The sequence below is a fragment of the Ursus maritimus genome, unplaced genomic scaffold, assembly GCF_017311325.1.
Source record: "Ursus maritimus isolate PB19 unplaced genomic scaffold, ASM1731132v1 scaffold_24, whole genome shotgun sequence".
Lineage (NCBI taxonomy): Eukaryota > Metazoa > Chordata > Mammalia > Carnivora > Ursidae > Ursus > Ursus maritimus.
Window position 1 is genome coordinate 25157773 of NW_024424897.1, and position 26637 is coordinate 25184409.

General features: G+C 60.3%; 2 protein-coding genes across 2 annotated transcripts; one reads left to right on the plus strand and one right to left on the minus strand.

Annotated features, from left to right (window-relative positions):
• The first annotated feature begins 1155 nt into the window (after window positions 1-1155).
• Window positions 1156-15052, plus strand: XYLT2 (xylosyltransferase 2). The gene is made up of 11 exons (XM_040640812.1): window positions 1156-1320; window positions 7631-8123; window positions 8429-8604; window positions 8870-9072; window positions 9482-9562; window positions 9964-10180; window positions 10288-10464; window positions 10731-10993; window positions 11281-11476; window positions 12085-12418; window positions 13843-15052. Exons 1-11 carry the CDS (start codon window positions 1186-1188, stop codon window positions 14163-14165), a joined length of 2598 nt encoding a protein of 865 aa, XP_040496746.1. The 5' UTR covers window positions 1156-1185; the 3' UTR covers window positions 14166-15052.
• A 5997-nt stretch (window positions 15053-21049) lies between these two features.
• On the minus strand, window positions 21050-26226 carry MRPL27 (mitochondrial ribosomal protein L27). The gene is made up of 4 exons (XM_040640814.1): window positions 26129-26226; window positions 23911-24042; window positions 23393-23460; window positions 21050-21442 (listed from the first exon to the last, which is right to left on the minus strand). Exons 1-4 carry the CDS (start codon window positions 26166-26168, stop codon window positions 21236-21238), a joined length of 447 nt encoding a protein of 148 aa, XP_040496748.1. The 5' UTR covers window positions 26169-26226; the 3' UTR covers window positions 21050-21235.
• Between the last annotated feature and the right edge of the window lie 411 nt (window positions 26227-26637).

The window sequence follows — 26637 nt, forward strand, 5'->3', positions numbered from 1 at the left end:
GTTGGGCACTGCTTTCCCGCTTCTCTTCCCTCTCTCCGAGGACTGCCAGGTTCAGGGAAGGGCTGCAGGCGTTCAGACCTTGTCTACGCAGTGCTGGGACATACCAGACCCTCAGAAATTGTTAGGGTCATCTGCTAAAACAGCAAGTTGGGCTTCACCTCCTTTTTCGTTTGTGACGTTTACTGAGCGCCGCTGGGTGTCCAATGTCACCCATCCAAGGATTCAAAAGTGAGTAAGGCAGGATCCCAGAGAAATCACAACCAGCTATGTAGTTAGTACTCAACTGCACAGTGCTGGGGAAGCACTTGGTGGGAGGGATGCCATTGATGGGGAGGACTGAGGCGGGGAACAGCTGCTAGCACTTGGCAAAGAAAACAGATATGCAAAGGTCTAACGGTTCTCCAAGTGTGCTCCCAGACTACAGCATCGGCGTCACCTGGGAACTTGTTGAAAATTCTAATTCTCAGGGCCCCACTCCCGACCTACCAAAGCTGAAACTCTGGGGGTGGGGAGCAGCAATCTGTCTTATCAAGTCCTCCTGGTGCTTCCGATGCACCCTAGAATTTGGGAACCACGGCTCTAGGAGAGGCCTTAAGAACCTTACGATGAAAAGAGGCGAGAGGAAACGAGGCTTTGTGCGGGGCCTTGGATGCAACTCAAGGAATTAGACTTTGCCCTGTTGGTGCGGCCTCCAGGGTTTTTAAGCAGCGGCCTGTCGCACTTACACAATCTCTCCCATCTCGGCGTTTCTGGGCGCTCTAGCATTCTCTGCGCGCCCTGGGCGGAGAGCTAATCAGCCTGGGGCTGAGTTGCCCCACCCCCCGCGACGCCAGGCGACGAGCGCGTGGTTGGGCCGCCGACCTCTCGCCCGCGGGTACGGTGGGTTTGCCGTCCAGCACCAGGTGAGCGCACCCAGGAGCCGGCCGCGGACGCACACAGGGAAGGCACCGCCAAAGAGGCGGACCCGGCGCGGCCGGGGCGGGAGGCTCTGCGGACCCAGGCTCCGCCCCCGGCCCGCGGGGCGCGGCATTTCGGACCGGTGGGCCCCGCCCTCCGCCCCGCCCCGCCCAGGCGCGCGCCCGGCCCGCCTCCTTGGGAGGGGGGAGCCGGCTCGGTCCGCGCCCAGGCGCGCGCCCGCGGCCGGGTTGCAGGGCTGGGCGCGCGCCCCGCGTCCCGGGCAGGAAGATGGTGGCGAGCGCGCGGGTGCAGAAGCTGGTGCGGCGCTACAAGCTGGCGATCGCCACGGCGCTGGCCATCCTGCTGCTGCAGGGCCTGGTGGTGTGGAGCTTCAGCGGCCTGGAGGAGGACGAGCCGGGCGAGGTGCTCCGACGGCCGGGCGGGCAGGCGGGCAGGCCGGGCGCGGGGGCGCGCGGGGTCCTGGCGGGGCTGCGGGCAGCCCCGGCCGGGGAAGTGGGGCACGGGCCGCGTGCGTGCCGGCGCGGGCGGCTGCCGGGAGCTGGGCGTCGGAGCCCTGGCGCCCCTTTCCCAGGAGGGCCCCAGGGACTGTGAGCGGGGGCGGTGCGTGACCCGGAGGCCCGGGCCGCGGGCGGGCAGGGGGCCCGGGCGGGAGGAGCGGGGCTTGGTGGGGTGGTCTCGGGCCCGGGGAGCTATGAAGGTCAGGCGCGGGGAGCAGGACCGGGAGGTGGGGCCGGGCCCGAGCCTGCTCGGAGGTGGGGAGCCCCAGGCCAAACTTTCTGAAGTTGGGAGGGGGCGGGGGTGTGCGCGTCGTGGGCGGAGGAGCGGGGCCGAGGGACCCCGGGCATCCGCGCCCAGCTGCGCCTTAAGCGCAGCCGCCAGTGGAAAAGTGGAGCCCGGGGCTGGAACTCAGTACGGCAACGGAGGGAACAGGGAGTGACCCCGAGGGAGAGAGCTAGAGTGTCCCCCAGGCGTGGCTTTTTTAGCCTGGGGTCTGAAGAAAGCCTTGTCTTCTGGAGGAGAGGGCTGGGGGGAGTGAGCTGGTGAGTGGCCTTAGGACATTAGGGAATGGGCGGGGAGGGGGGGCCTCTAGCTCTTAGGGAATGGGGACAGCATCGGCTGGTTTAGCAGAGCCTCAGGCCCCAGAGCAGAGGGACAGACCTGTCCAGCTCAGTACCCACATCCCTGCCCTGAGAGTGTCACTCACTCTTGGCGGGTTTCAGCTGAAGGCCCTGACGCGTCCCCTCCCAGGGTGGTCAGGAAGGGTCCAGTGGGGTCTGGGGCGGTCCTGGAAGGTCCAGGAGGTGAGCCAAACCCTGGCCCTAAGCTGTGGGCCAGAGGGCAGGGCTTTTCTGCCAATACCCCCACCCCCTTGGTTCTGGTGCCTCTAAGCCGAGTCAGACGCTCTGCTTGCCATGTCCTCTTGGGCCTCTCCACCTGGCAGTGTGAAGGCCAAGGGAGCCTCCATATCCACTTACCCCTCCTACATCTGGGCAGTCCGGAAAGCCTGTTGTGGAGACTGGGAGAAGGGCTGCCCTTGCCTTTTTGGGGGGAACCGAGAGGCTGGGATGGTGAGGGAGCTGTAACAGAGTGATGCGAGATCGATAACGGCAAAAGGAGCTGAGTGGGGCGGGAGGAGGCTGGCTCCGTGACATCGGAAGGGCGTGAGCTTGTTCTGTGCGGACCAGTGAGGAGGAGGAGGAGGAGGAAGAGTGTTTCAGGGTCAGTGTGAGAAGACTGGGCAGTTGAGACGTTCTCTGAGGTAGTTAGGGAGAAGTGCGAGCAGAGGCCGGTGACCGCTCCGGGGAGGGCCATGGCACAGCATCTCAGACTTCACAGAAACCAGTGGCCCTCGGCTACCTGGCTCTGTGAGTCTCTGAATGGGCCGAGAGATTGTCCAGGCCTCGAATCCCTGCTGCCCTGCCCACAGCCTGGGGCGGAGAACTGGGGCAGTAGAATAGTTGGGATCCCACCTCCCCACCTCCTCGTCCAGGTTCCTGGCAGAAGCTGATAGGGCTGGACTGGGCTGGAACGGAAGAGATCCTCGATGACCAGAAGGTCGTGCGGTCCAAGCAGCCATGGGTGCTTGGCCCTCTTCAGCAGCCCCCTCGCCGGAGCCGGGGGTTGCCAGGCAGCGTGGCATAATGCCTGGGAAGGTGGGCCCCCAAGTCCGACCAACCCACCTCCCCGTCCCGGGTCTACTTCCGGCACTACTGCCAAGTGGCAGTGAGACCACAAGCACATCACCCAACCTCCTTCCTGAGTCCTCAGCAGTGTCCCCCCTCAAGAGGGGGTACTGACAGCACGTCTCGCACTGGGCCGTTGTGAAGATGAAGCGAAAATGATGCCCGTGAAGTATTTGCAGGAGTTCCTGGCACATTGCAGCGCTGCCAGTAAATAACGTGATCTCAGCTCTGCACACTGGGCATAGGGATTCATTCATTCGGTCAGTCAGTCAACAAACGATGGTTAAGACTGGGGATACGGAGGTAAACAAAGTAGACAAGGCCCAGGCTCCGGAGGGCAGACAGTGCAGGGAGAGACTGACAGTGGAAACTCGGTGGGGGTGTGTGTGTGCTGGTGGAACTGGGTGGTCGGGGAAGGCTTGGGCGGGAAGTGGCGTGTGCGCTGAAGAAGCCAGTCATCCTGGGGAAGAGGTGGGCAGAGTTTGGGCAGCCTGCGGAGAGTGGGCGTGGCTGGGTGTCCTCGAGGAATGGGAGGGAGGGTGTGGCACGTTCCCCCGGAAGAAAGTTCTAGAGTTAGCCCAGGGTACCTCCTAGAGACCCTAGGGAGGGGTTCGGGTGCCGCTGTAGGTGAAGCGGAAGGGCGGTGGGGTCAGGTGCGCCTTTCAGACGCACACTCCGCCCATCTGTGGAGGGGCCCGAGTGGAGACCAGGGCTGACCATTAACATCCGAAGAGCCACTTTATGGTTTTAAAAGCTTTCACAAGCATGGTCTCACCACTTACTTGAAGCACAGTCTGAGACGGCTGGAGGTGGTGGGGTGTGGGGGAAGCGACTCTGTCTTCTCTGGCTCCGAGAAGGATACCAAGGAGGGCTGCAGAGCGAGGAAGTGGCAGAAGACTTTGAATGCCTCCTCAGTGGGGAGGGGAACCTCAAAGGCCAGAATGCATCCAGGCCAGAGGTCAGAGGGCCAGTCCCCACCCTCAGGAATCAAAGGGGACCCTGACCTCAGGGCTACTAGGGAAAGTCCCCTTGGGGGCACAAGTATGGAGCCCTGCTGTTGCCCATATGAGCACTGGTGGGAGGGGGCTGAGGGGGTGCTGGCCCTCCACCAGGGACCAGCCCCCAATTCCTCACTGCTGCCTCCAGGTCCCCCAGCTTCCTGCGGGACTGACCTTCTCAGGGTCGGCCAGCTCCCCGCCGCAGTGCAGGGCACCAGCCTGCCCATCTCCTCCCGCATCCTGTCCCCCACCGCAGCCAGCCTGGCCATGTGCCCCGTGCCCTGGCCTCCTGACCGACTTCCTGACTTGCTGCTACCGGCTTCCACCCGAGCGCCCCCAGCGGCTCTGCCCCCTCTGTCCACCCAGGCTCGAGAATGTCTTTCTCTGCCCACTGTGCAGCCGGCTCAGACGCCACCACCTTGACCTACGCTCAGCTCATCCAGGCTGCGGTCACCTTTCCTGGGGGCTGCCCGGTCCAGGGCGCCCTCCCCAACGCGGGTGTAGAGGGAGGTCTTCTGCCTCCTCCCACCCTGCCCTGCCTCTTGTAGTAGCTCCTCAGATGGGGATAGACACCCCCAGCTCTCATCGGCACCTCTCAGGAGATCAGAGGGCTGGCTGGGTGCCGTGCACACAGAGTGTGGGTGCGTGGTGGAGGAGCGGGGCTCTGGCCCTACGGCAGCTGTCAGCCTGACAGTTGGGGTGCCTGCTGTGCTCTGATGGGGAGGGGAGGAAAGGGGTCAGGGAGGGGAGAGCCAGCGGAAACTCAACCCGGTAGAGTCCATGGTGTCCGAGGGCCTTGGCACCTCTCCTGACTTCACATTTGACTATTTCCTAATCCTTTTCCAGGGATAGTAATAGTAATAATAATAATGAGGATATTAGCATCTATCAAATGCTGAGTCTGTACCAGGAGTCTTACACTCATGCATTCATTCATGTATTCATTCGACATTTGTTGCCATTTCTCCCATTGCCAGACGCATTCTTCTGGGCTCTCGGAATGCACTAGTGAACAATACGACAGAAGCTAGGTCCTCATGGACATGCCATTCTTGTGAGTGCGGAAACACAGAATAACATAGAAGAAATAAATACATTCTAGCATGAGAGAAGGAAGTAAGTGCTGTGGGAAAAACGAAGCCGAGGATGAAGGAGAGCTGGAGTTTGCATCCAGTGGGTGAGGGTGGGCCTTGCTAAGATGTCATCTGAGCAAAGAATTGAAGGGGGCAAGGCATAGCAGTGGGGACATCTGGGGGAGGGCACTCCAGGCACAGGGGACAGTGCGTGCAGTGCGTGGCAGGTGGCGTGGAGGGACACCGAGAAGGCTACTTTGGCTGGAGGAGAGTGAGCTCGAGGTTAGTAGGAGATGAGGTCAGAAAGGGAGGGGTGGCAGGAGGGGCGGCCGGCCACAGCTCACATAGCTTCTGTGGTCTCTTGGAGGGGCTTTGGGTTTTGCCCTTGGAGGGGAGGCCATGGGTGGTTTGGAGCAGAGGGGTGGTGTGGCGGGGCTTGTTTTAACGGGAACACGCTGCTGGGATGGGAACAGACCCGTCAGGAGACCAGAGAAGGAGCAGGGGGTCCAGGGGCGCTGGGCAGGGGTGGCCAGAGTGGAGGCCGTGAGCGGTGGTCAGACTCTGGACGTATCGTGAGGGTGGCCCCACCAGGGCTTACTGGTGAGGGATCCATGCGGGGTGTGAGGGAAACTAGAGTCCAAGATGACCCCCCAAAGGTTTTGACCTGAATGACTTGAAGGAGGGGGTTGCCGTTCACAGGATAGGGAGACTGACATAGGGGCAGGTCGGGGAGGAAGAGGTGGAGCTCGCTTGTGGACTCGTGGGTTGCAGAGCCCTGTCAAGCTCCCCAGGGAGATAGCGAGGGGGCAAGCAGGCAGTTCAACACCTGAAGGTTCAGGGAGCAGTCCGGGCCAGAGAGACAGCTGAGAGTGGCTGGAGTTCAGCGGCTGCTCCACGTCGCCCAGGAAGCGAGGGTAGGGAAGGGTCCCAGCGTGGTATGGGGAGGTAAGGGAGGGTGGGCCAAGAAGGCTAAGAAGGAGCGGACAGGGGGCAGCGGGCAGTCTAGTGAGGACGGCGCTGTAGACCAGCAGGTCATGCTATCTGTCAAGAGGCCAGGCCAGAAAAGGCCCGTGGCCTGTGGTGTGTGGCCAGGGAGGCCCAAGGAGGGGGGTCCCAGGGGACGGCGAGGGCCTGGTGAATGGCTGGTGGAGACAGCTCCTTCCAGCACACTAGCTCCCGCTCTCTCTCACTGATGCTCACACCTCTGTCCTGTTTCATAGCTGAGGGACCTGCTCAGAGACGATAGGTAGGCAGGCGAGCAGTCATACAGCGCCTCGCGCTCCTTCCATGCCTCGGCCACCAGACACAAGCCACACGTCCTCCGGGTGCCAGCTACTGCGCTGGAAACTGGGGGATGGGGCTGGGGTGACAGTCCGTCCCCTGAGAGCCAAGCCTGCTGGGGGGAACATTCCCCTCTGGGGCAAATGGGATGGTTCGCACGAGGGGACTCGGAGCTGGCTCTCAAAGGGTGGGTGGGATTTGGTCCAGCAGGGCAGGGCTCCGAGGAGGGGGACAGGGAGAGCTGGAGAAGAGGGTGGGTTACACCTGCCTTTCAGGTGTGACCGGGCCATCCAGGGAAGAGCCTGGTTTGAGAAGAGGCAGGGGAGCCAGGAAGCAGGTGTGGCGGCCGTGATTTCCCTTCTAGAGAGAACCTGCCGTGAGGAGCCGTCAGGTGCCAGCCTCCAGCTGCGGGCACCTTGACGCTCTGCCTCAGCCCTCCAGCCGGTGACCGCGTGTGGCAGTGGTTTGTGCCATCTGTGCCATTCCCAGCAGCTGGCCAAGGCTCTCCCCGAGCTGCACTGTTGTCCGAAGCTCTTCCTTCTGTCCCTTCTCACACCGGGGCCGGCCTGCTTGGCAGTCTGACGGCTTGGCCTGCCGACTCCCCCGTCTGTGGGTGTTAACGCAGTGAAAGTCATGCACTCCGACTCCGTCTTGGTCTCTGCCTCCCAGAGGACCCCACCAGTACTGGGGTCTCGGGCTTCCCCTTTGTGCTCCCCACCAGGCCAGGCCCCTTTACTCTCGCGGCCTCCGCACTCCCCCATGGAAATGCTGTAGTTGGCAGAACGCTGTCCTTCTGTCTGTCCCCAGCCACAGCCGGCTGGGGACTCTTGTGTCTTCTGCAGGGTCTCCATGCCCTTCTTTTGTGACATTCATGTTCCTATTTGCTGAAAAAGAGAGCGGTGCCTGATTCCAAAGCACAAGGGAGACGCAGTGGCCTGTGGCGTGAGCACATGGGGACGGGGGTGCAGTGGTGCCACGGAGGCAGGGCGGCACTCCCTCGGCCGGCTGGTCAGGGAGGCCTCCCCGCGGAAGTGCTCCTTGTGCAGCGTCCTCCGGCGAATGGCACTCCTCGGGGCAGAGGGGAAGGCTGGGCCTTCTAGGCCTGAGGCCAGCAGGGAGCTGACCAGCGAGAGGAGAGCGACTGTCCCGGTGACCTGGGTCTGCCTGTCTTTTACAGAAAGGAAGGCAGAGGAAGCCACGGCCGCTGGACCCCGGCGAGGGCTCCAAGGATACAGACAGTTCAGCCGGGCGGCGGGGCAGCGCGGGCAGAAGGCATGGGCGCTGGCGGGGTCGCGCCGAGAGCCCCGGCGTGCCCGTGGCCAAGGTGGTACGGGGCGTCACCAGCCGGCACAGAGCCAGCCGCCGGGTCCCGCCGGCCCCACCCCCGGAGGCCCCAGGCCGCCAGAACCTGAGCGGGGCGGCAGCTGGGGAGGCGCTGGTTGGGGCGGCTGGCTTCCCACCACATGGAGACACGGGGAGCGTGGAGGGCGCCCCGCAGCCCACGGACAACGGCTTCACCCCCAAGTGCGAGATTGTGGGCAAGGACGCGCTGTCCGCCCTGGCCCGGGCCAGCTCCAAGCAGTGCCAGCAGGAGATAGCCAACGTGGTATGCCTGCACCAGGCCGGGAAGCTCATGCCCAAGGCTGTGCCCCGGCACTGCCACCTGGCTGGTAAGAGGAAGAGACAGCCATTGGGCGGAGGGGTGGCCGCCCCAGGCCGGGGGGAGGGGGGGAGGGGTGGCATGGCAGGGCTCTCCACCCTCATTTCCCAGAGTGGGAAAGCTCAGAGGGGCCCACCTCCCCGGCTAGGCTAGTGGTCAAGTGTACTGAGCGGCAGAGGCCGAGCTAGGAGCCAGGAGCATCAGGTCCAAGTCCCAGGTCCTTCCTTTGCAAGGCAGGTGGTCCCTCTTCCCACCTCACTCCGACCCTGCAGCCCAGGGAAGGGCCTCATCGATGCCCCTGTTCTCTCCTCTCAGGGAAGATGAGCCCCGGCATCCAGTGGGACGAGGTCCGGGCCCAGCAGCCCGTGGATGGCCCCCCGGTGCGCATCGCCTACATGCTAGTGGTTCACGGCCGCGCCCTCCGCCAGCTCAAGCGTCTCTTCAAGGCGGTCTACCACGAGCAGCATTTCTTTTACATCCATGTAGACAAGGTACTGCTGGGGGGCAACACAGGGATCTGAGCGAGTCGCACCAAGACCCAGCAGCTCACCCATAGCCAGGCTCCCTCATCTGCCCGGGGGGCCCCTAGATAGGGGAGCGGGCCTAGAGTGTGGGGAGCGGCCCGTTAGGAGCTGGAGCCCTGCCCTGTGATCTGTCCATTCCATGTCACTTGTCCTAGGGGTGGGGTGGGGAGGTCGTAATGCCGGGGGGGGGGGCTCCCTGCGGCTGCTGAGTACCCCCCGCGTGCCCCCGCAGCGCTCCAACTACCTGCACCGCGAGGTGGTGGAGCTGGCCCACCAGTACGACAACGTGCGGGTGACGCCCTGGCGCATGGTCACCATCTGGGGCGGGGCCAGCCTGCTGCGGATGTACTTGCGGAGCATGCAGGACCTGCTGGAGGCGCCCGGCTGGGCCTGGGACTTCTTCATCAACCTCAGTGCCACCGACTACCCGACCAGGTGCGGGGCGGTGTTCCGACTCCTCCAGAGTGGAGGGAGGGCGTCCTTGCGGAGGGAGGGGCCTGCTCCACTCCTGCCTTCCCCAGGCCTCCTTCTGGTCCCTGGACCCCAGCCCCGGTTTGGGGGAGGCACCAGTGAAAGGTGATGTCAGGATCGCAAGTAACAAGAGGCTAGGGAGCACGCAGAGGCCTGGACCTGGGGCGCACAGTCAGAGGGCAAGGGGTGGAGGAGGGCCGCGGGTGCCCACCACCCCCGAGCACTATCCGGGGCCCGGGCACGTGGCCGGGATAGCTCTCCGGGAGGCAGGGAGCGGCAGAGGGTGAAGGTAGTGGGTGCCGGGGTGGGGATTGCAGCCTGAGCCCGAGCCAGTCCCCTTACACACACTACCTGTGCCCCATCCGCTCCCTAGAACCAACGAGGAGCTGGTGGCTTTCCTGTCCAAGAACCGGGACAAGAACTTCCTCAAGTCACACGGCCGGGACAACTCCAGGTGAGGGGTCTCATCACAGCCCCTCCCCCACACGGCCTCATGGCAGAGCCTCCCAGCCAAGCCCAGACTGAAGCATGCTGGTCCCTGGGCGCACGAGAAAGCCTGTCCCCTGGCCCCCACGACTCTCGCCGTGGCCCGTCTGCCCACCGCCCCCCACGACTCTCGCCGTGGCCCGTCTGCCCCCTGCCCCCCACGACCCTCGCCTGCCCCCTGCTCCCCACGACCCTCATCATGGCCTGTCTGCCCCCTGCCCCCCATGACCCTCGTCATGGCCCATCTGTCCCCCCGGCCCCCACGACCCTCGTCGTGGCCCGTCTGCCCCCTGTCCCCCACGACCCTCGCCGTGGCCTGTCTGCCCCTGCCCCCCATGACCCTCCTCGTGGCTGTCTGCACCCCTGCAGGTTCATCAAGAAACAGGGCCTGGACCGGCTCTTCCACGAGTGCGACTCGCACATGTGGCGCCTGGGCGAGCGGCAGATCCCGGCGGGCATCGTGGTGGACGGTGGCTCGGACTGGTTCGTGCTGACGCGCAGCTTCGTGGAGTACGTGGTGTACACGGACGACCCGCTGGTGGCCCAGCTGCGCCAGTTCTACACGTACACGCTGCTCCCCGCCGAGGTGGGTGACCCGGGTCCCTCCCCAACCCCGCGAGGCCGGGGAGGCTGTGGGACGGGGAGGCTGTGGGACAGGGCGCCCACGGCTCACCCCCTGCCCCGCGCCCGCAGTCCTTCTTCCACACGGTGCTGGAGAACAGCCCGGCGTGCGAGAGCCTGGTGGACAACAACCTGCGGGTCACCAACTGGAACCGCAGGCTGGGCTGCAAGTGCCAGTACAAGCACATCGTGGACTGGTGCGGCTGCTCGCCCAACGACTTCAAGCCGCAGGACTTCCTCCGGCTGCAGGTGCCTCCCCGGGACCCCGGGCCCAGCCTCCCCGTGGCCTTTCTCTGGGAAAGAAAGGATTCAGGCTGAGCCCCCATCAGAGAATCTGGGGCGGGGGGCGGGGGGCTTCCCCTGCAGCAGCTCTCGGGTTCCGAGGCTCTGCTGGCAGCAGGAAGGGCCCCGGGGGGTGGCTGATCTCTAGGCAGTGCTGCCAGGGCCCCCCCAACCCTAGCCACGCCTCCGGGGACCTCCAGACCCCTTCACCCTCGTTGCCTCTCCCACTCCAGCAAGTCTCCAGACCCACCTTCTTCGCCCGGAAGTTTGAGTCGACTGTGAACCAGGAGGTTCTGGAGATCCTGGATTTCCACCTGTACGGCAGCTACCCGCCGGGCACACCAGCCCTCAAGGCCTACTGGGAGAACACCTACGACGTGGCCGACGGCCCCAGTGGCCTCAGCGACGTCATGCTCACCGCTTACACCGCCTTCGCCCGCCTCAGCCTGCGCCATGCTGCCACTGCAACACCCCCGCTGGCCACCCCACTCTGCAGGTGAGACCTCCTTCTGACCTGTCGCCGGCCCTCCGCGTGTGGCGCCCTGTGGGGAGGCCAGTCAGAAAGACACAGCGCCGGCCCCGGGGAGCCCCCAGTCTGAAGCTGGGGGAAATGCGAACAAAACGAAGAGAGCAAGAGCCAGGCACATAGGTGCTGTGGGTGTGAGATCTGGGGCACAGGACGTGCCTGGGGATGGGACACCCCCAGAGCCCCCTCCCTGGGACTCCAGGCCAAGTCAGGTGTGCTGATGGCATCTCCCTTTCTCCCTGCTGGAACCTTCTTAGGTTTGAGCCCCGGGGCTTGCCGTCCAGCGTGCACCTGTATTTCTATGACGACCATTTCCAGGGCTACCTGGTGACGCAGGCGGTGCAGCCCTCAGCCCAGGGGCCGGCAGAGACGCTTGAGATGTGGCTGATGCCCCAGGGGTCGCTGAAGCTGTTGGGGCGCAGTGACCAGGCCAGCCGGCTCCAGAGTTTGGAGGTGGGACAGGTCCTCCCCTTGCTTTCTCCTGACCCCCAGCAAGACTCGGGGTAGTGGGAAGAGGGGGACAGGCACCAAGGGAGGGATAAGGACTGGGTTACGCCTTTCAGGACTGGGTTCACGGGCTCTTCTTTCCCAGCGGTGGAGCCAGTGTCTCCCCGGCAGGCGCACGCAGAGGAGCACAGAGGACACGCACTGAGCAGGGAGGGGACCGTAGTTGCTCTGCAGCGCGAGCCCCGTCTTCTAGACTGCAGTGATTCTCTTCTAGAGGGACTTTGGTATTCCAGTAGGCTTTGGAGTGTCCTCCGGCTCTTTCTCAGAGGCCGTGGCTTCGTGCGGGGATGGTCTCTGGGCGGGGCCGCACACCTCATCTCTGCCTTACCACCCCCACCACGACAGAGCGGGCCAGAGCAGGAGCCTAGAACAAATCTCAGAGCTGAGAAAGATCTTAGAGAAATCCTAGTCCAAGCCCTTCGTTCTGCAAATGGGGAAACTGAGGCCCAGAAAGGTAGAGGGACTGGCCGAGGTCACACGGAGAGTTAGAGGCAGCATCAGCGTAGAGAGGACTTGCCCCCCAGAATCCTGCCCAGCTGCCTCCCTCCTTACAGGTCGGCACCGAGTGGGACCCCAAAGAGCGTCTTTTCCGGAACTTTGGGGGGTTGCTGGGGCCGCTGGATGAGCCTGTGGCCATGCAGCGCTGGGCCCGGGGCCCCAACCTCACTGCCACCGTGGTGTGGATTGACCCCACCTACGTGGTGGCCACGTCGTACGACATCGCGGTAGACGCGGATACCGAGGTCACGCAGTACAAGCCCCCACTGAGCCGGCCCCTGCGGCCGGGGGCCTGGACTGTTCGACTGCTACAATTCTGGGAACCCCTGGGGGAGACCCGCTTCCTCGTGCTGCCCTTGACCTTCAACCGCAAACTACCTCTCAGGAAAGGTAAGGATCTAGGTCCAGAAACCAGACAGAATAGTGTTCGCCAAGCAGATGACTGGTCCCAAGAGGCAGACCATCAGAGCTGACCCTCGAAGGGAAGGGGCCGGGTTGGGGCCTGCATGGTCTGTCCCTTAGGATCGCCGCACTGTGGCGGGGGTAGTGAGGCAAGCTTTGTGGTCAGGTGGACTTGGCTTTGGAATGTAGCTCTCACACTTTAAGTGGGACCTTATCCTTGGCAGGTTACTTGGCCTTCTGAGTCCCGGTCTTACACGTGTAAAGTAGGGATAGAACTATTGGAGGCCTCCGGGGTGTGTGGGACACAGGTCCACTCCAACCAGCTCAAGTAAAACGGGGAAATTATTGGAAGCATGCAGGGCTGTCCCCCAGAACCCAGGCAGTGTCTCCGGTCCCCTCCCATGCACCCTGGGAACCAGAGGTGTTTCTCTGTCTCTGTGGGGCCACCTTGTCCCTCCTCCTGTCCCCTGTCTGGGTGTCAGCCCCAGGCTCTGGCTTCTCAATACATGATAGTTGGCCTCTCTGTGCCACAGAGACTGACCGGGGCCTCTTGGTTCCCGGGTTCCTCCTTCTTGGGGCAGCAGATCTGATGGGCCACCAGGCCACCGTGTGGCTGGGTAGGCAGGATCCCATGGCCCAGCCCCCACGTGGCTGAGGCTGAGGGAGCCGGCTCTGAGCACAGGCACAGGCTTCGGGTTTCCTGAAGAGGGGCCTAGCACAGCTAGCCCCGGGAGATGAGCATCGGGGTAAACGTGGCTTGTGTATAGTCAGTGCTCACGAGGTACGTAGGTGTTTCCTCCCTCTGGCTGCATCTTATCACGGAGAAGGTCAGGAGTAACCCCGAGAGGGAAGGGGTCCTGGGGACAAGCCACACCCCTGCTCTCCTGGGACTCCGAGCCTGATGCGGGAGACCGAGAAGGCTGTTCTAAGCTCAGGAGACAAACCCCGCAGGCGTCTGGTGCATGAGGGGAACAGGGAGTCGAGGGGGTAGGAGGTAAGGGGTGGTGGGAAGGGAGGCTGGCAAAGCGTGAAGGGCCCCACAGCCAAGGGCCCGAGGGTGGGGCCTCTGGTGGCTCTGGGAACCCCTGGAGGTGGCTGAGAAGGGGCACAGGGGACCGAGAGCAGACCGTTATTATGCGAAAGTTACCTTATCTTCCAGAGTGCCTTGATCCCACTGTTCTGAATCCTCAAGTTGGGAATTCAGAGATTCTAGTCTTGATTTTATAAAAACGAACAGTTTTACAGGCACAGAAGGTTCTGCGGAATAGCGCAAGGTCACTGGTCGCTCAGCGAGGTGTGACTCCCTGGTAGAATCGGGACAGGCGCTGGGGCGCCCAGACCTGAGTCCCAGGGCCTGGCCTTCGGGGAATCAGTGGGGCGGGGCCTGCTTACCGCCTGTTCTGCACCCCCAGATGATGCCAGCTGGCTGCACGCCGGGCCGCCCCACAACGAGTACATGGAGCAGAGTTTCCAGGGCCTCAGCGGCATCCTGAACCTGCCTCAGCCCGAGCCCGCGGAGGAGGCCGCCCGCCGGCACGCGGAGCTCACCGGCCCAGCACTTGAGGCCTGGACAGATGGGGAGCTGAGTGGCTTCTGGTCTGTGGCCGGACTGTGCGCCATGGGCCCCTCCGCCTGCCCCTCCCTGGAGCTCTGCAGACTGAGCAGCTGGAGCTCTGTGTTCCCCGACCCCAAATCAGAGCTGGGGCCCGTCAAAGCGGACGGGCGACTCAGGTAGCAGGGCCCCAGCCCGCGCCTCCGGATGACCCCGGGGAATCGCACCTTACAGACAGTGGAGGGGTGTCCCCTCCCCACAGGCAAGAACCAGAGGCCCAGGCAGGCCACCCCTGCCAGCCATCAAGAGCCCCCACAGACGGCAGGGAAGGTGGGTGTGGTCCTTACTGCTGTGGGTCTGCTGGGGACCAGAGGGGGGCAGGAAGTTGGGGAGAAGGGCTCCAGCTTCCACGCCCCACTCTTCCTCACTTTTCCTTCTAGGTTTCTTGTTGTTTGGGGGTCTTTTTGTTTGTTTTTAATGGGTGGTAGGGGGAGGAACTGGAAATGAAAACTGTGCAATAGGGCTCAGAGCAGCCCCAGGAAGTGGGCCATGGCTCTGGGGAGCAGGGGCCTGACAAGCCCATCTGCCGTCGCTCTGGAGGAAGCTGGGCCTGCCTCACTCTCCAGGCCCTCGTTCCCCCAGCCTGGGCCTGTGGTGCTCACGGCTGAGGCTCTACGGGGGTGCAAGTGCCGTGCCAGGCTCTGAGGCCCCGAGACCAGGTGATTTGGGGGAGCTCTGCAGAGCTGGACTCTAGCGGGACAGCCTCTCCTCTTGTAGCCAGGGGACTATAGTAGAAGGGGTGGGGCTGGCTCTAGGGCTTTCCAGCATGTCTGGCCCCTTGATGGGCAAGGCAGGGGGTCAGGGCCTGCTGGGACCAATGCAGAGTCTCCCCGGTATCCAGAACTGCTAGCAGGGCCTGGGCTTCCGCCCTGGAGGGGCGAGCCCCTGCGAGCAGTGTAGGAAGAGGACTCTGTCAGGGCTCTCAGAAGAACCTAGAGCAGCATTGTGCCTGAAAGCTCCGTGTGAAGTCTGAAATATGCAACAGAAGAAATATATCTCTATCTCTCTAAGTTGAGCCTCTGCGTCTTTCCTCCTGGGTGTCGGGAAGCCGGCACTGCGAGGCCTTCTCCTGAACATCTTGGCCGGTAGGCCCTGGCAGCCATGAGAAGGTGGAGTTTCGTTCCCCTACAGCAGGAACGGTTTAGAATCCAAGAACCAGAAGGGATGCAGGAACCCATCTAAAGCAGCTCCCTCGTTTTCTGAGGGCTAAACAGGCCGAGAGAGGCTTGGACACTTGCTCGTTGCCACCCAGGAGGCCTGTGCGACAGCCAGTTCGGTTCTCAAGTCCTGACCCAGCACTTCCACGGGATGCTGGCTTGTTTGCCTTTGGCCTCACCAGGGCCCATCGCACAAGCCCTCCTCGCTCTCCTGCCCAGCTCTGACGTGAGGCAGCCGCGGCCACGGCCTGGTGGTTACCGCTGGGGCTTTAGGGGTGAGAGCATCAGTGGCATGGGTCCCTGGCCACTGCCCTAGGCCCTTGGGAGAGCCATGCTAGAAAGGTTTGTCCTGCCTCCCTCTTCCGCCAAACCCTTTCTCCCTCCAGCTCTCCTGCCGATGTCAGCAGGGGCTCCGTGTCAGCCCTTCACACCTCACTTAACGCGGGAGCCAGGGTTTCTCAGACCTTTGAAATCCTCCCATCAGCGGGTCACTGCCGGCCTGCTCAGCTCCGCTTGGGGAACAAAGGGCTCATTCCTACTGAGACTGCCACATGTCAAGTTTTCCTAGTGGCCAGGAGAGGGCGCCCCTGACCGCCGGGAGGGGCGGTGGGGTTGTCTGTCCAGCCCTCGGGCGGGCCCTGCGCGCAGCATCGCGTTGAATCCTTACAACCCTGTGAGGCCGGCGCTCTTACGATGGGATTCTGACACATCGGGAAACGGAATGAGGAGCCCGAAGTCGCAGCTCTCAGGGGGTGGCAGCAAGCTCCCAACGGAGGCAGGAGGCCTGCATAGCACTGTCCCCACCCCCTGCCGTCCTGAGGGCCTGTCACCAGCAAGGAGCTGACAGCAGGAACTCCTGGGAAACAGTGCTGGGGTAGGGGCTAGGATCACATTTTTCTGGCTGCTATTTTTGTCAACCTCTGAAACTCCCTCTCCAAGTCTAGATTTTTTTTTTTTTACACATCAACTCTTAGGTTGATAAAAAGAAAAATTACTAACTGGGTCCAGCATGTTCCACCCAGGCAGTAACGGTCAGAGCGTTTAGACTGCTAGCTGAGGACTCACCGTCCAGCTGGCAGGGTTCACCCGGGCTGTTGTCAGGTTAGCGCAACAGTTTCCAGAGTCTTCTTTTTTTGAACTCAGCGGGGCATGCGCTCTCTGTTTCAGCCCCTGCCGCGCTCACCCCATCACACCAGGCCCTGGTTACTTATTACTCCCGATTGTCCCCTGCTGTGAACGTTGTGAGTTTGCACATTGAGCCCAGTGGCTGGGCATCCTGACTGAGGGTTCTGAGTTCACTGGTGTGAGGCGGGAGCCCAGCGAAGGCATGGGTTCCAAGCTCCCCCAGGAGATCCTAATTTGCGGGGCAGCGCCACCCGCACTGCCCTGGCAGGCCTGGGTTGACCTCCTGAGTTGGCCGCATTGCAGCACCCAGACCAGGCTCCAGGTTCCAGAACCCCTGGCCGGTTCAGAAGGCAGGTTTGGCTGTGGAGGCCCTCCTCTCCCGTCCTCCACTGTGCAAGCCACGGAGGCCGGAGGCCAGAGCGAGCGAGGAGGCCAGAGCGAGCACAGCTTCTCTGCTGCCGTTTGCCCACCCCCATCTTTCTAGAGGATTAGCTCAGCCTGGAGGTGTGGGCTCTTTGAGGCTTCTTTGAAATCCTCCCCTGGGTGGGCCCCTGGGGTCAAGATCAGGATTCAGGGCAGGTGGGATATGGGGTGGGGGTAGGGGTTGGCTGGGGCAGGCTGGAGCCCCTAGGCTGTGCAATCATTCCTTTGGAGGGAGGGGGAGAGCCTGAGCAGAGAAGCTTTTGTATTTTGTGGCCCGCATGCCCAGATCCAGGGCAACCTTGGACACCCCTGTTCCCTTAAAGGCGGGAGCCAAGAGCAGAAGACAGCCAATTGGCGTCCTGAGCACAGTTACCTGGGCCAATGGGAAGTGGCTGGGCAGAGGTTGGAGGTGATTTGGAACTGAGAAGTACAGGGGTCTGGGCGAGTTGGAGCCCCCCTGGCTGGCAAACGGGTATACCAGAAACTGAGCCCTTTCTTGCCAACCTCTTCTGAAAGTCATAGAGGGACCTTCATGGCGGCCAGGCCCGCAGAGGGGAGTGTCCTCCGTGGGACACGGAGACATGGCACGGCATTGACAGGATGAGCAGGGGCAGACACCGACAACCTGGAGACCCGCTCACAGAGGCGCTGGGTCTGAAAGCAGTTGCTCCTCTGGGCCAGGGTTCCCGGGTTGGCGGGTGGCCCTGCTGGCTGTCTTTAAGGTGGCTCAAGGCTGAGGCCCTCTCTTGGCACCCCTCTCTGCCCCTGCTGTTCTGGGTGCAGCGATCACCATGGACAATAGCCTCCTAGCCATAGTCGTGAGTACCTACTGCTGTCCCGCGTCCCAGGATTGGATCAGATGTACCCTTGACCCCTTGCCCTAGGCCGGAAGCCCGGCCTCTTCACCTATAGGGTCACCTAGACCAAGCCACCTGGGAAGAACGCTGTGTTTGGCTGGGCCCTCGCCTGCCGAGTTCTGGGATGCTGCGGTCTGTGAGAGTGGAGAAGGGGCTGAGATCAGGCCCTGGAGTCCTCCCCGGCCCCTTCAGACCCACTGCTTCTAAGGGTGCCTAGCCCTGCCACAAGTTCCTTCCCTCCCTAAGTTTGTCCCTCTCTAAACTCCTTACACACATCACTTCCCTGGGCTGAAGAGACAGGCTAAAGCTACCCTGCTCTCCTAAATAAGTCTGCTGCAGGGGGTTGGGGCAGCAGCAGAAAGGGAGCTGCCTCAGTTTCCCCTGCATGTCAAGCTGACGCTAGACCAGCCAGGTCAATCCTACCTAACTTCTGGAGTGGGATTCCAATGTGGGGAGGGAAACGGGCCCATGCAAGCCAGGGGCAGGGTGGACCCTTGACTGTGCCTCTGAGGGGAGGGTAGTTTCGGCCCTGGCATCCATCACGGCCATCCTTCAGCTGCTGCCGTACCAGCGTGAGCCCCAGTGTGGCCAGGCTGTCTGCTCCTGCCACTCGTTCTGTAGCCCCAGCCAAAACGTAAGCACCCCTACCCATCAACCCTTCCCTTGCTGCTGCCCCCCCACCCCAATCCCAACAAAAGGGCACCCGCTCTCTGGCCAGGGAAGAGCAACTATTTGGTATGGAAGGGGCCTTTGGAATCTACCCTATGGACTCTGCCCCTTCCAGCCTCGGTTCCCGAGGGGCCAGGGCAGCAGGGCAGAAAGGGTTAATAACGTCCTTGCCAGTGTCCTGCCTGGTGATTGTTATTGTTAATGGGGACCTGGTGCTGGGAGCTGCTGGTGAGGATAGTGGTCTTATCCCAGCTCCCCAAGCAACTGAAGGCTCACCCTCTCCCTAGCTCCCAGGGGAAAGGCCAGAGCACTGACTTCCGAGGGAGAGGGAGGTGGTGGCTACCGGACCCTCAAGGGATGGAGCACCAAGTGGGAGCCTGGGTACAGAAAGCAAAAGGAATTGTCCGAACTACGACCTCCCCATGCTCTGGCCAACCCCCCCAGCCCACCCCGCGCACACACCCAATTCTGGGCATGAGACAGAGGGGAAGGAGAGGCGGGCACAGCAGGAGATTCCCTCGGACTGTCCCTCAGAGGGCATCAGAACTGGCTGCCAGACCACGTGAGGAGGAGCTGGTGGCCAGACAGGAGTGCTATCTTTACACTGAGTGCATCTCAGAAATGCTGGGGAGTGAGCTCTGTGCCTTGGTCTCACTGGAGAGAACTAAAGGGGAGAGCGACACAGGGACAGGGACAGAAGGGGCTGGGCTCTGCTCTCTTGCTTGCCGACCCTGAATCCGGAGCTTCATGCTCCCCAGGACTGCCCCGCACCCTGCTTCTACACCACGGGACGCCCTGCCCCAGCAAGGTCCAGGCAGCGGGAAGCTGCCGAGATTCCCAGGGGATGCAAGTGAGGGAGGACCCTTGGCGCTGCCACCAGGGAGTCAGTGGAATGGTGTGTACTGGGGGTCTGAAGCCAGGCCAGGGGCCTAGGGTGGCTGGGGGGAGGATGGGATGATGCCTAGAGACTTCTGGGAGAGGAGGGCACGTGGTACCCTAATCTTGGGCTCACCCTGGGAAGAAGGTCTGGAAGCTGAAGGGTCATGCGTGCCTGCCTGGTTCCCTCGGATGTTGTTGGTTACAGGGCTATCCCCAGAGGGGCTGCCCCTGTGGCAGCTGGCCTGCCTGCCCAGCCACTGGAAAGAAGGCCCAGCAGAAGCAGGCTCACCAGCTGACTGCACAGCGCTTCGGGATCTGGGCCTGCGGAGAGGTGAATGTTCGGCATTCCTAGCCTCGGGCGCCTTGGAGAAGTGAGCTTTTTTCATGTTACTCTAGCCCCTCAGACCAGGAGGAGGAAAGGGCCACTGATGGAGAGCCCCAGGATTTGGAAGGAGGCCCCACTTCACTTCTTTGGGTGGCAGGAAGGACAGCGGACCCCAGCCCCCAGGGGCCTGCCCTGGGATTCAGAACAGTCTCTTGCGGAAGGGTTTCCACGGAGCCAACAGCTCCAGGGCTCAACTTGTTTCCAGGAAGGAACATCACCAGGGGAGAGGAGACACAGAGGCCGAAGCCCCAAGAAAGCGCGTGTATGTATGGGCCGGTGGAGAGAGGCCAGTGTGTCAGGGAATGGCTAATGTCTCCCTCCCTACCCCTCAGTTGCCACCAAGCTCTGAGGAGGCCCTAAGGTCACTGCCTGCACCCAACTGTGGCTCCGCTCGCCCACCCCGTGCAGCAGCGCCCTGCTCTCAGGGCAACACCGCTGCGCGGGAGGGAACCTCTTGCATCCTGCCCCTTCCTGCTTCTCCGGGGCCCGCCCGGGACGGTGCTGAGCCAACACAGACGCCCGCAGCAATCTTCCTAGCTGGGCCTTGGTCCATGAGACCCCACAGGAAGGGAGCCGAAGTGAACCGCAACAAACCCTGGGTCACCTCTGCCAGGGATCTGCTCGCGGAGAATCTGGGGTCATGCCCTGAGAGACGAAAGTGACCGGTTCGAGGCAGATGTCCTGAACCGTAGGGCTTCTGTGCCCCCCACCCCCGAAGCTCCCGCCTGCACGGCAGAGTCGTTGGGAGGAAGCCACTGGACTCTACCAGCCCCGCTGCGGTCGCAGCCAAACCGCCAACCTCCAAAGGCCAGGAGACCCTCTGCCCCCACTGAGGCTTTCTTCCCGGCCCTCCCGCTGGAAGCTAAGCCTCGAAGGTCTTGGGCTGGACTGCCGATGAAGGCCTGCGCCAGCCCACTCCAAGCCCAGACTGAGTATTCCTAAAGCCAGATCCTCGGCTGCTGTTTATGGCTTGAGATAAACCAAGAACCAGGAAAGGATGTGAGGTGGGTGTGCCTCTCTCCGGGTGCTCGGAAAGAAGCCCGTTTGTCACTCATTCTGCCTCCTCGCTGAAAGGACCTGGGTCCACCTGGCCTCTCTAGGCCAGACCCATGGAGTCAGGGAAGGGTCTGTCATGTGGCCGTCCCGGGGCTACAGCCCCAGCTCCCTCCAGATGCGGCTCCGGGAGAGGACGTGACCTTGCTGCTTCCTCTGTAGCCCCCCCCCCACTCCTCCCAGGACCCGGCCTGGGATCTGGGATCTGGGGGGGGGCCGGGGGGTGGTGGTGAAGGGTGGTTAGCTGTGACACCCTCAAGCACAAGCTGTCCTCTTCCTTCCCCTCGGGGAGATGGTGCTAAAGCTACTCCCTCCTCACACACACTCCCTTCTTTTCACTTCCTCGCTCTGAGGCCTCTTTTCTGCTTTGTGGTAGCGCCCCAGTGGGTGCCACAGGACGCGGTAAGGACCGGCACACGTAAGCAGCTCCGGCCGCGATTATCCCCACATGGCACAGACTCATGACTCCAGCAAACTTTACTTTTGGCCCCAGGTCGGGTCTTCCCAGCCAGTCACTTCAGTCTTCCGCAGTCACCGCCAAGCAGACTTCCTCAGGAGGCCCTGTCGTCCCGACCCTCGACTTCGGCTGCCACCCTCTCCTGTCACCTGGGCTCCAGGCTCCGTCCAGTGGCCTCAGCCAGGAGTTCAAAGCATAGCTACCAGTCTGAAGGTGCCCTCCGGCTTGGCAGGAACCACGTGCACAAAAGTCTTATAGAGCACGGCACCCTGGGGCAGCCTGGTGACCAGATCCACAGCCTCCGCGTTGCTGGGACTGGGCACGTAGACCTCCTTAGTGTAGCGGACGACCCCCTCCTCCAGGGCATACAGGTACTTCTTCTTCCCCAGCCCCACCTGCAACACAAAGGCCTGGTCAGCTGGACCGACGGCCGGGCGGTCCACCCCAGGGCTTTGGGACAAACTTCTCTGAAGGATTCAGGCTCTGGGACCAAAGGGCAGATCAGAAAGCTCTATCTCGGGTTCCCTTTCCTGCTGCCTAGCACTTCCTCGGCATCTTTGCTGACTCTGTGACAGAAGAGGGAAAAGAAAACTCCAACACCCAATTTTCACAGGTGCTCAGTCCCTGAAGGCTGATCTCTGGACCCACACCTGGCAGCCAGCCAGACGCCACACCAGACAGATCCCGAAACCAGGCCCAGGAAGATGCCCCTAGTCGCTGCCCCCTAGGAGCTCACTTCGCTTAAAATTCAAGAACACTGGAGTTGTCATAGAAAACGAGTTTTCATCCTATATAGCGATCTCTAAAGTTTAGGCTCTAGGGAAATTACGGACCAAAGCTCTACAGTAATAAGTATCTAACAAGACGGCAATCATGGCGACAGCCGCTAATACTTACACAGCGCCTGCGTGTCCAAGCAGTGCTCCCCAACCCCTTTAATCCTCACCTCGTGAAGCAGCTACTGTTTCTAGCTGGTCTCCGGACGAAAACTATGAGCGGAGAATAAACTACGTGTTGCATATACAGTTTGTAAACTGTATATGTTTCAGCATTTTTCCTTTAGAACTTGAGAGTGGATGTGTGGCAACTTTTACCCAGGCAACAGAGCATTATTCAATATTTCTCTGATGAAAGGAACGGGCTCTGGAGCCAGGATGCCTGGTTCAAATCCCAGCACCACTACCTACTGTCATGCGGCCTGGGCAAGTTGTATCACTTTACCGCGTCTCAGCTTTCTCATCTGCAACATGGGGAGAATATTAACTACTTTTATGGGGTCCCCTCGAGGATTAAGTGAGTTAATCATAAACAGCTTAGATACTCCTTAGCTCAAAACACATTAGCTTTTATTATCGCTGTCGTTATTTTACTAAGTCCCAAGAGTTAACACAGCCAGTGTGTCAAGTTCTAAAAGACACAGCTCCTACAGATACAACTAATTCACATGCAAATCAGCATTCCTGACATAATTATTGGCTACTATCAGTCTTTCTGTACCTACTGAAACTGCCAAAAAAGGGGCAGTGGGGGGACTGATTACAAAGGAAACTAAACTAACATTTAAGATGATGTAAAGAGTATAGTACAGGGGGCCTGGGGGGCTCAGTCGGTTAAACATCCCACTCAGGTCATGGCCCTCTGCCCGCTCACCCCACCACCACCCTTGGCTTGTGCATACGCTTGCGTGCTCTCTCTCAAATAAATAAATCTCACCAAAAAAAAGAAAGAAAGAAAGAAACAGTACAGATCTGTGTTAACAAAGAAACTTCCGACCTCAGAAAGTAATCCCAACTTGCTGAAAACTGAAATCCCTGCCTGATAGGGACCTAATTTCTGGCACATGAACTGAATTCTATTTTATTAAATTCCAACTATCTTTCAGCCATCTAATAACAATTCTATGCAAAAGAGGATTATCAAGAAGGAAAAAGGAATACACTGAAGTTAGTTTCCCAAGATTCAAAAAGTATCTCAAATCACTAGGCATCTCCACCTCTAACAGGTGGGGGTTAAAAAGGAGACCCAAGAGAACCAGGCTGATGCTTCACAAGGCAAAGTGACCAGGAGTCAGGGAGCCCCAGTACGAACCCCAGCTCTGTCGTGTGGGCCCCTCCCCTCCCTGAGACTCTGGCATCTCACCTGGAAAATGGAGGTGAAACCTAGTGCGCATCATGGGGATGGGCTAAGGATGAAACGAGACAATGCAGGCCCAGGAAGCAAAATGATGCTTGGCATTTGCCAAGTACCCAATAAACACAACCGTGTTGTTATCTCTACCATGCTTAGGAGCAGAGAGAGGTGGTCCTGGGAAAGAATAAAGGGGAAAGGGCCACAGAGCAACTCACATGGGCGCCTGGGTGCCAACGGAAGTGGCGCTGAGTCGCAAGGATGTTCCCAGCATGAACGTAGTGACCTAGAAGAAAAGTCCACAAGCACGCTGACCGTGGGCCCCGGGGATGGGGCAACACAGCAAAGTGCTAAGAAAACATACTGGCCCTTGCTTTCCTGGCCCCAATGCCGCACGCCAGCCTCTAAGGCTGACCCTGGACAAAGCCAATTCCTACATGCTCGGACACAAGCAGCCCCCTAGCTCCCCCGCCAGCCTCACCCCCCTAAACCGCCCCTGCCAGTCTTCTCTCTCTTCTCTCCACTCACATGACCCAGGTTCACACCTATCTGCTCTTCCTCAGGACCCCCTCCCTGCCTCAGGTCTTCTGTGCATCTGTAATCTGGAACCAAGTACTCTGGCAAGCTAAGCAGAGAGGACATAACGAGGGTGAACGGTTTTCCTGTTCTGCCAAGGAATGCCAGGAACAGCAAGGGAGGGTGCAGCTGGGAAATGGAAGCCAAGGCACACCCTCACCCTCCATTTTCTTGAGGCCAAAGCGTTTGCCTGGTGACTTTCCGCCCAGGTTTTTGGAGCTGCCACCTGTCTTCTTGGATGCGTATCTGACGGCAAGAGACGCAGGCTGAGGGGGGCTCAGCAGGGCTGTAACTGCAGATATAACAGAAATGTTGTTCAGAGAGGCTCCCAATCACTCTTTCTCTGCGTCAATGGGCCATTTGCTAAGCTGAGAGGTGGTGGGGGGTAGTGGCAGGGGAGGTGAGGAAGATATGAGCGCAGAAATGCCACTCGACTGTGTTGGTTTTCAGGGAGTGTCTGGAAGTCCTTGGCCTTCTCCCACAGCAGGGGGACAAGTCATTCCTTGTATTGTCCGGGGTGTATGTACTGCATGAGAAGTGTGTGTGTGTGGCCGGGGGAGGCGGTGGGCAGTGAAATATTCACGGAAAAAAAATAAACACCATGTGCCCTGGGTCCTGACACATTCAGTCCTGTTGAGAAGAAATAAACACCACAGAAATATAAGCCAGCAAGAGGACACCGCAGGGCTGCCGGTTTCAGCCTCACTCACCACATGTCCTCAAGGCTCCAGACACTGTGGAGGGGCTGGACCGCAGAGCCCAGCAACAGGACACCCAGAGAGAGGGTCCTGCTTTGGCGTCATCCACCACTTTCTCAACCATCCACCCATCCCCTGCACACCAAATACTTGTAAACAAAAAAGACAGCTTCTGGGAGTGGCTCCCACAGGTTCTTAGCTATTTCAGAAGGCTGGACTCTTTCGTCAGCAAGCCCACCCAGTACGGGTCCTGACCAAGAAGACTGACACCCTACCCTTGACAATCTGAACTCTCCATACTCATTCCAAAATGCTCAATGGCATTTCTTTTTAAAAGGAACTTTTAAACTAAAGTCATACTAACCAAGTTGGAAGCCACTTGCTATATGACAAGCACAGGGCTGGCAGTCCTTGCTTTCAGGTCTCCAGACACAGCCATGGTTAATCAGGGCTATGCCAGAGTCTTTACAAAAGCCTTGTGAGTCTCCGGAGTCTACAAGTTCAGCGTTCCTGAAACCAGGTTTCTGAAGTTTTAATGACAGAGAGTGGCTGGGACAAAGGACCAGAAATAAATACTTAGAAAGATACGTTCCATGCCCAGAACCAGGATCTACCTACCTTTAAATCCATTCATTCGTTCATCCTCTAACTTATTAAGCTGAGGAATGGGGCTTTTGTTTTATCTACATTCTCTCACAAATCTTTGCCCTTCAGCCTACTCCCCATCCTCCACCTCAGAGTAAATGATGCTACCACCTATGCGGTTGCTTGGGCAGAAATCAAGAAGTCATTGCAGATTGCTTCCCTTTGCTCATCTCACATATCCAGCTCACCAGCAAATTCTGGGTTCTATCTCCAAAACAGATCTGAAAACCACCGATTTCCCCCAGTTCACTGACACTAGCATCTTGGCTAAATCATGTCTCATCAGGGCTACTATAGCTTCCCATCTGTTTTCCTCATTTCCACTCCTACTCCCTTTTAAATTCACGTTAAGAACAATGGTTTGCTTCTCAACATGTAAAACTGGCTTATCACTCTCTTGCCCCTCATTCTCTCACAGGGCTAGGCCTCCCTTCATCCTTTAGGTCTTAACTTAGATGTTACCTCCTCAAAGGACTTCCCTGATCACCAACCCCCAAAACGACACCACACACACACACACACACACATTTTTGCTTTCTTTAACAGCACTCGTCACAATTTGCAACCATTTTATGTGCTTATTTATTGGCTTATCCACTAGAAAGAACCCAGAGATAGAGACTGTCTTCATCTCTGCTGAGATCCCCAACACCTAACCGCAGGGTTCTGGCACAGAGACTTCAATCTGCTGAACGAGCGGGTTAACTTTCTGAGCTCCAGTGTGCCAGTATTTGTAGATGAGGGGATTCACGCAGTGGAAGCGGCGTGCCCACGTCACCAAACGCTAGGGAAGCTGTACTTGCGCGCGGGGCAAAGGAAGGACACATGTTCCTCGAACCACCACCCAAGGCTGGGCGCCCGAGATATGTCACGTGGTCAGTGACAGCTGCCCCTCAAAGCTCATGGGCCCCCCGGGGCTCTCTCGGCTCCGCACCCAGGGGCCTCCGCAAGGAACGGCCTCCACCCCCAGGCTCCCTACAGGGTTCCCGCTCCGCCTGCACCCCTCGCCCCGCAACAGCCACGGCGTCCCGTTACCAGCCGCCCGTGTCCTTAGCGCCAGCACCGCCGACGCCATGTTTGCCTCACACTCGCTTCCGGTCTTAGAAATCTGCTTCCGCTACCGGGGGATCTGCTTCCGGGGCCTGCGCGGCGGTTGAAAGAGTGGCGCGAAGAGTCGCAGGTGAGTGCTGGCGTTCTGGCGCGGCGGGCGGCGGGTTGGGGCCGGACTTCTGAGCACCTCCCCGCAGGGCCTCGATGACCGGGGTGTCCCGGGCTCCGCCGCGCGGCGTGGACGCGCCGGGCCGGCCTGGCAGGCAACCTCGATTTGCCGTACTCCAGCGAGGTGCAGGGAGCGGACTCAGAGGAGTCCCTCCCTAGACTTTCAGCGTCCTTTACGAGTGCTTACTGTCGGCTACGTGCTGTGCTAAGCGCTGTGGATGCACGATTTCATTTACTAAGCACAGTCTTATGAAGTAGGTGTTGTTATTCCTGTTTTACTAAATTGGAAGGCGAGGCTCAGGGAGGTTACATGGCCCATCCGGGGT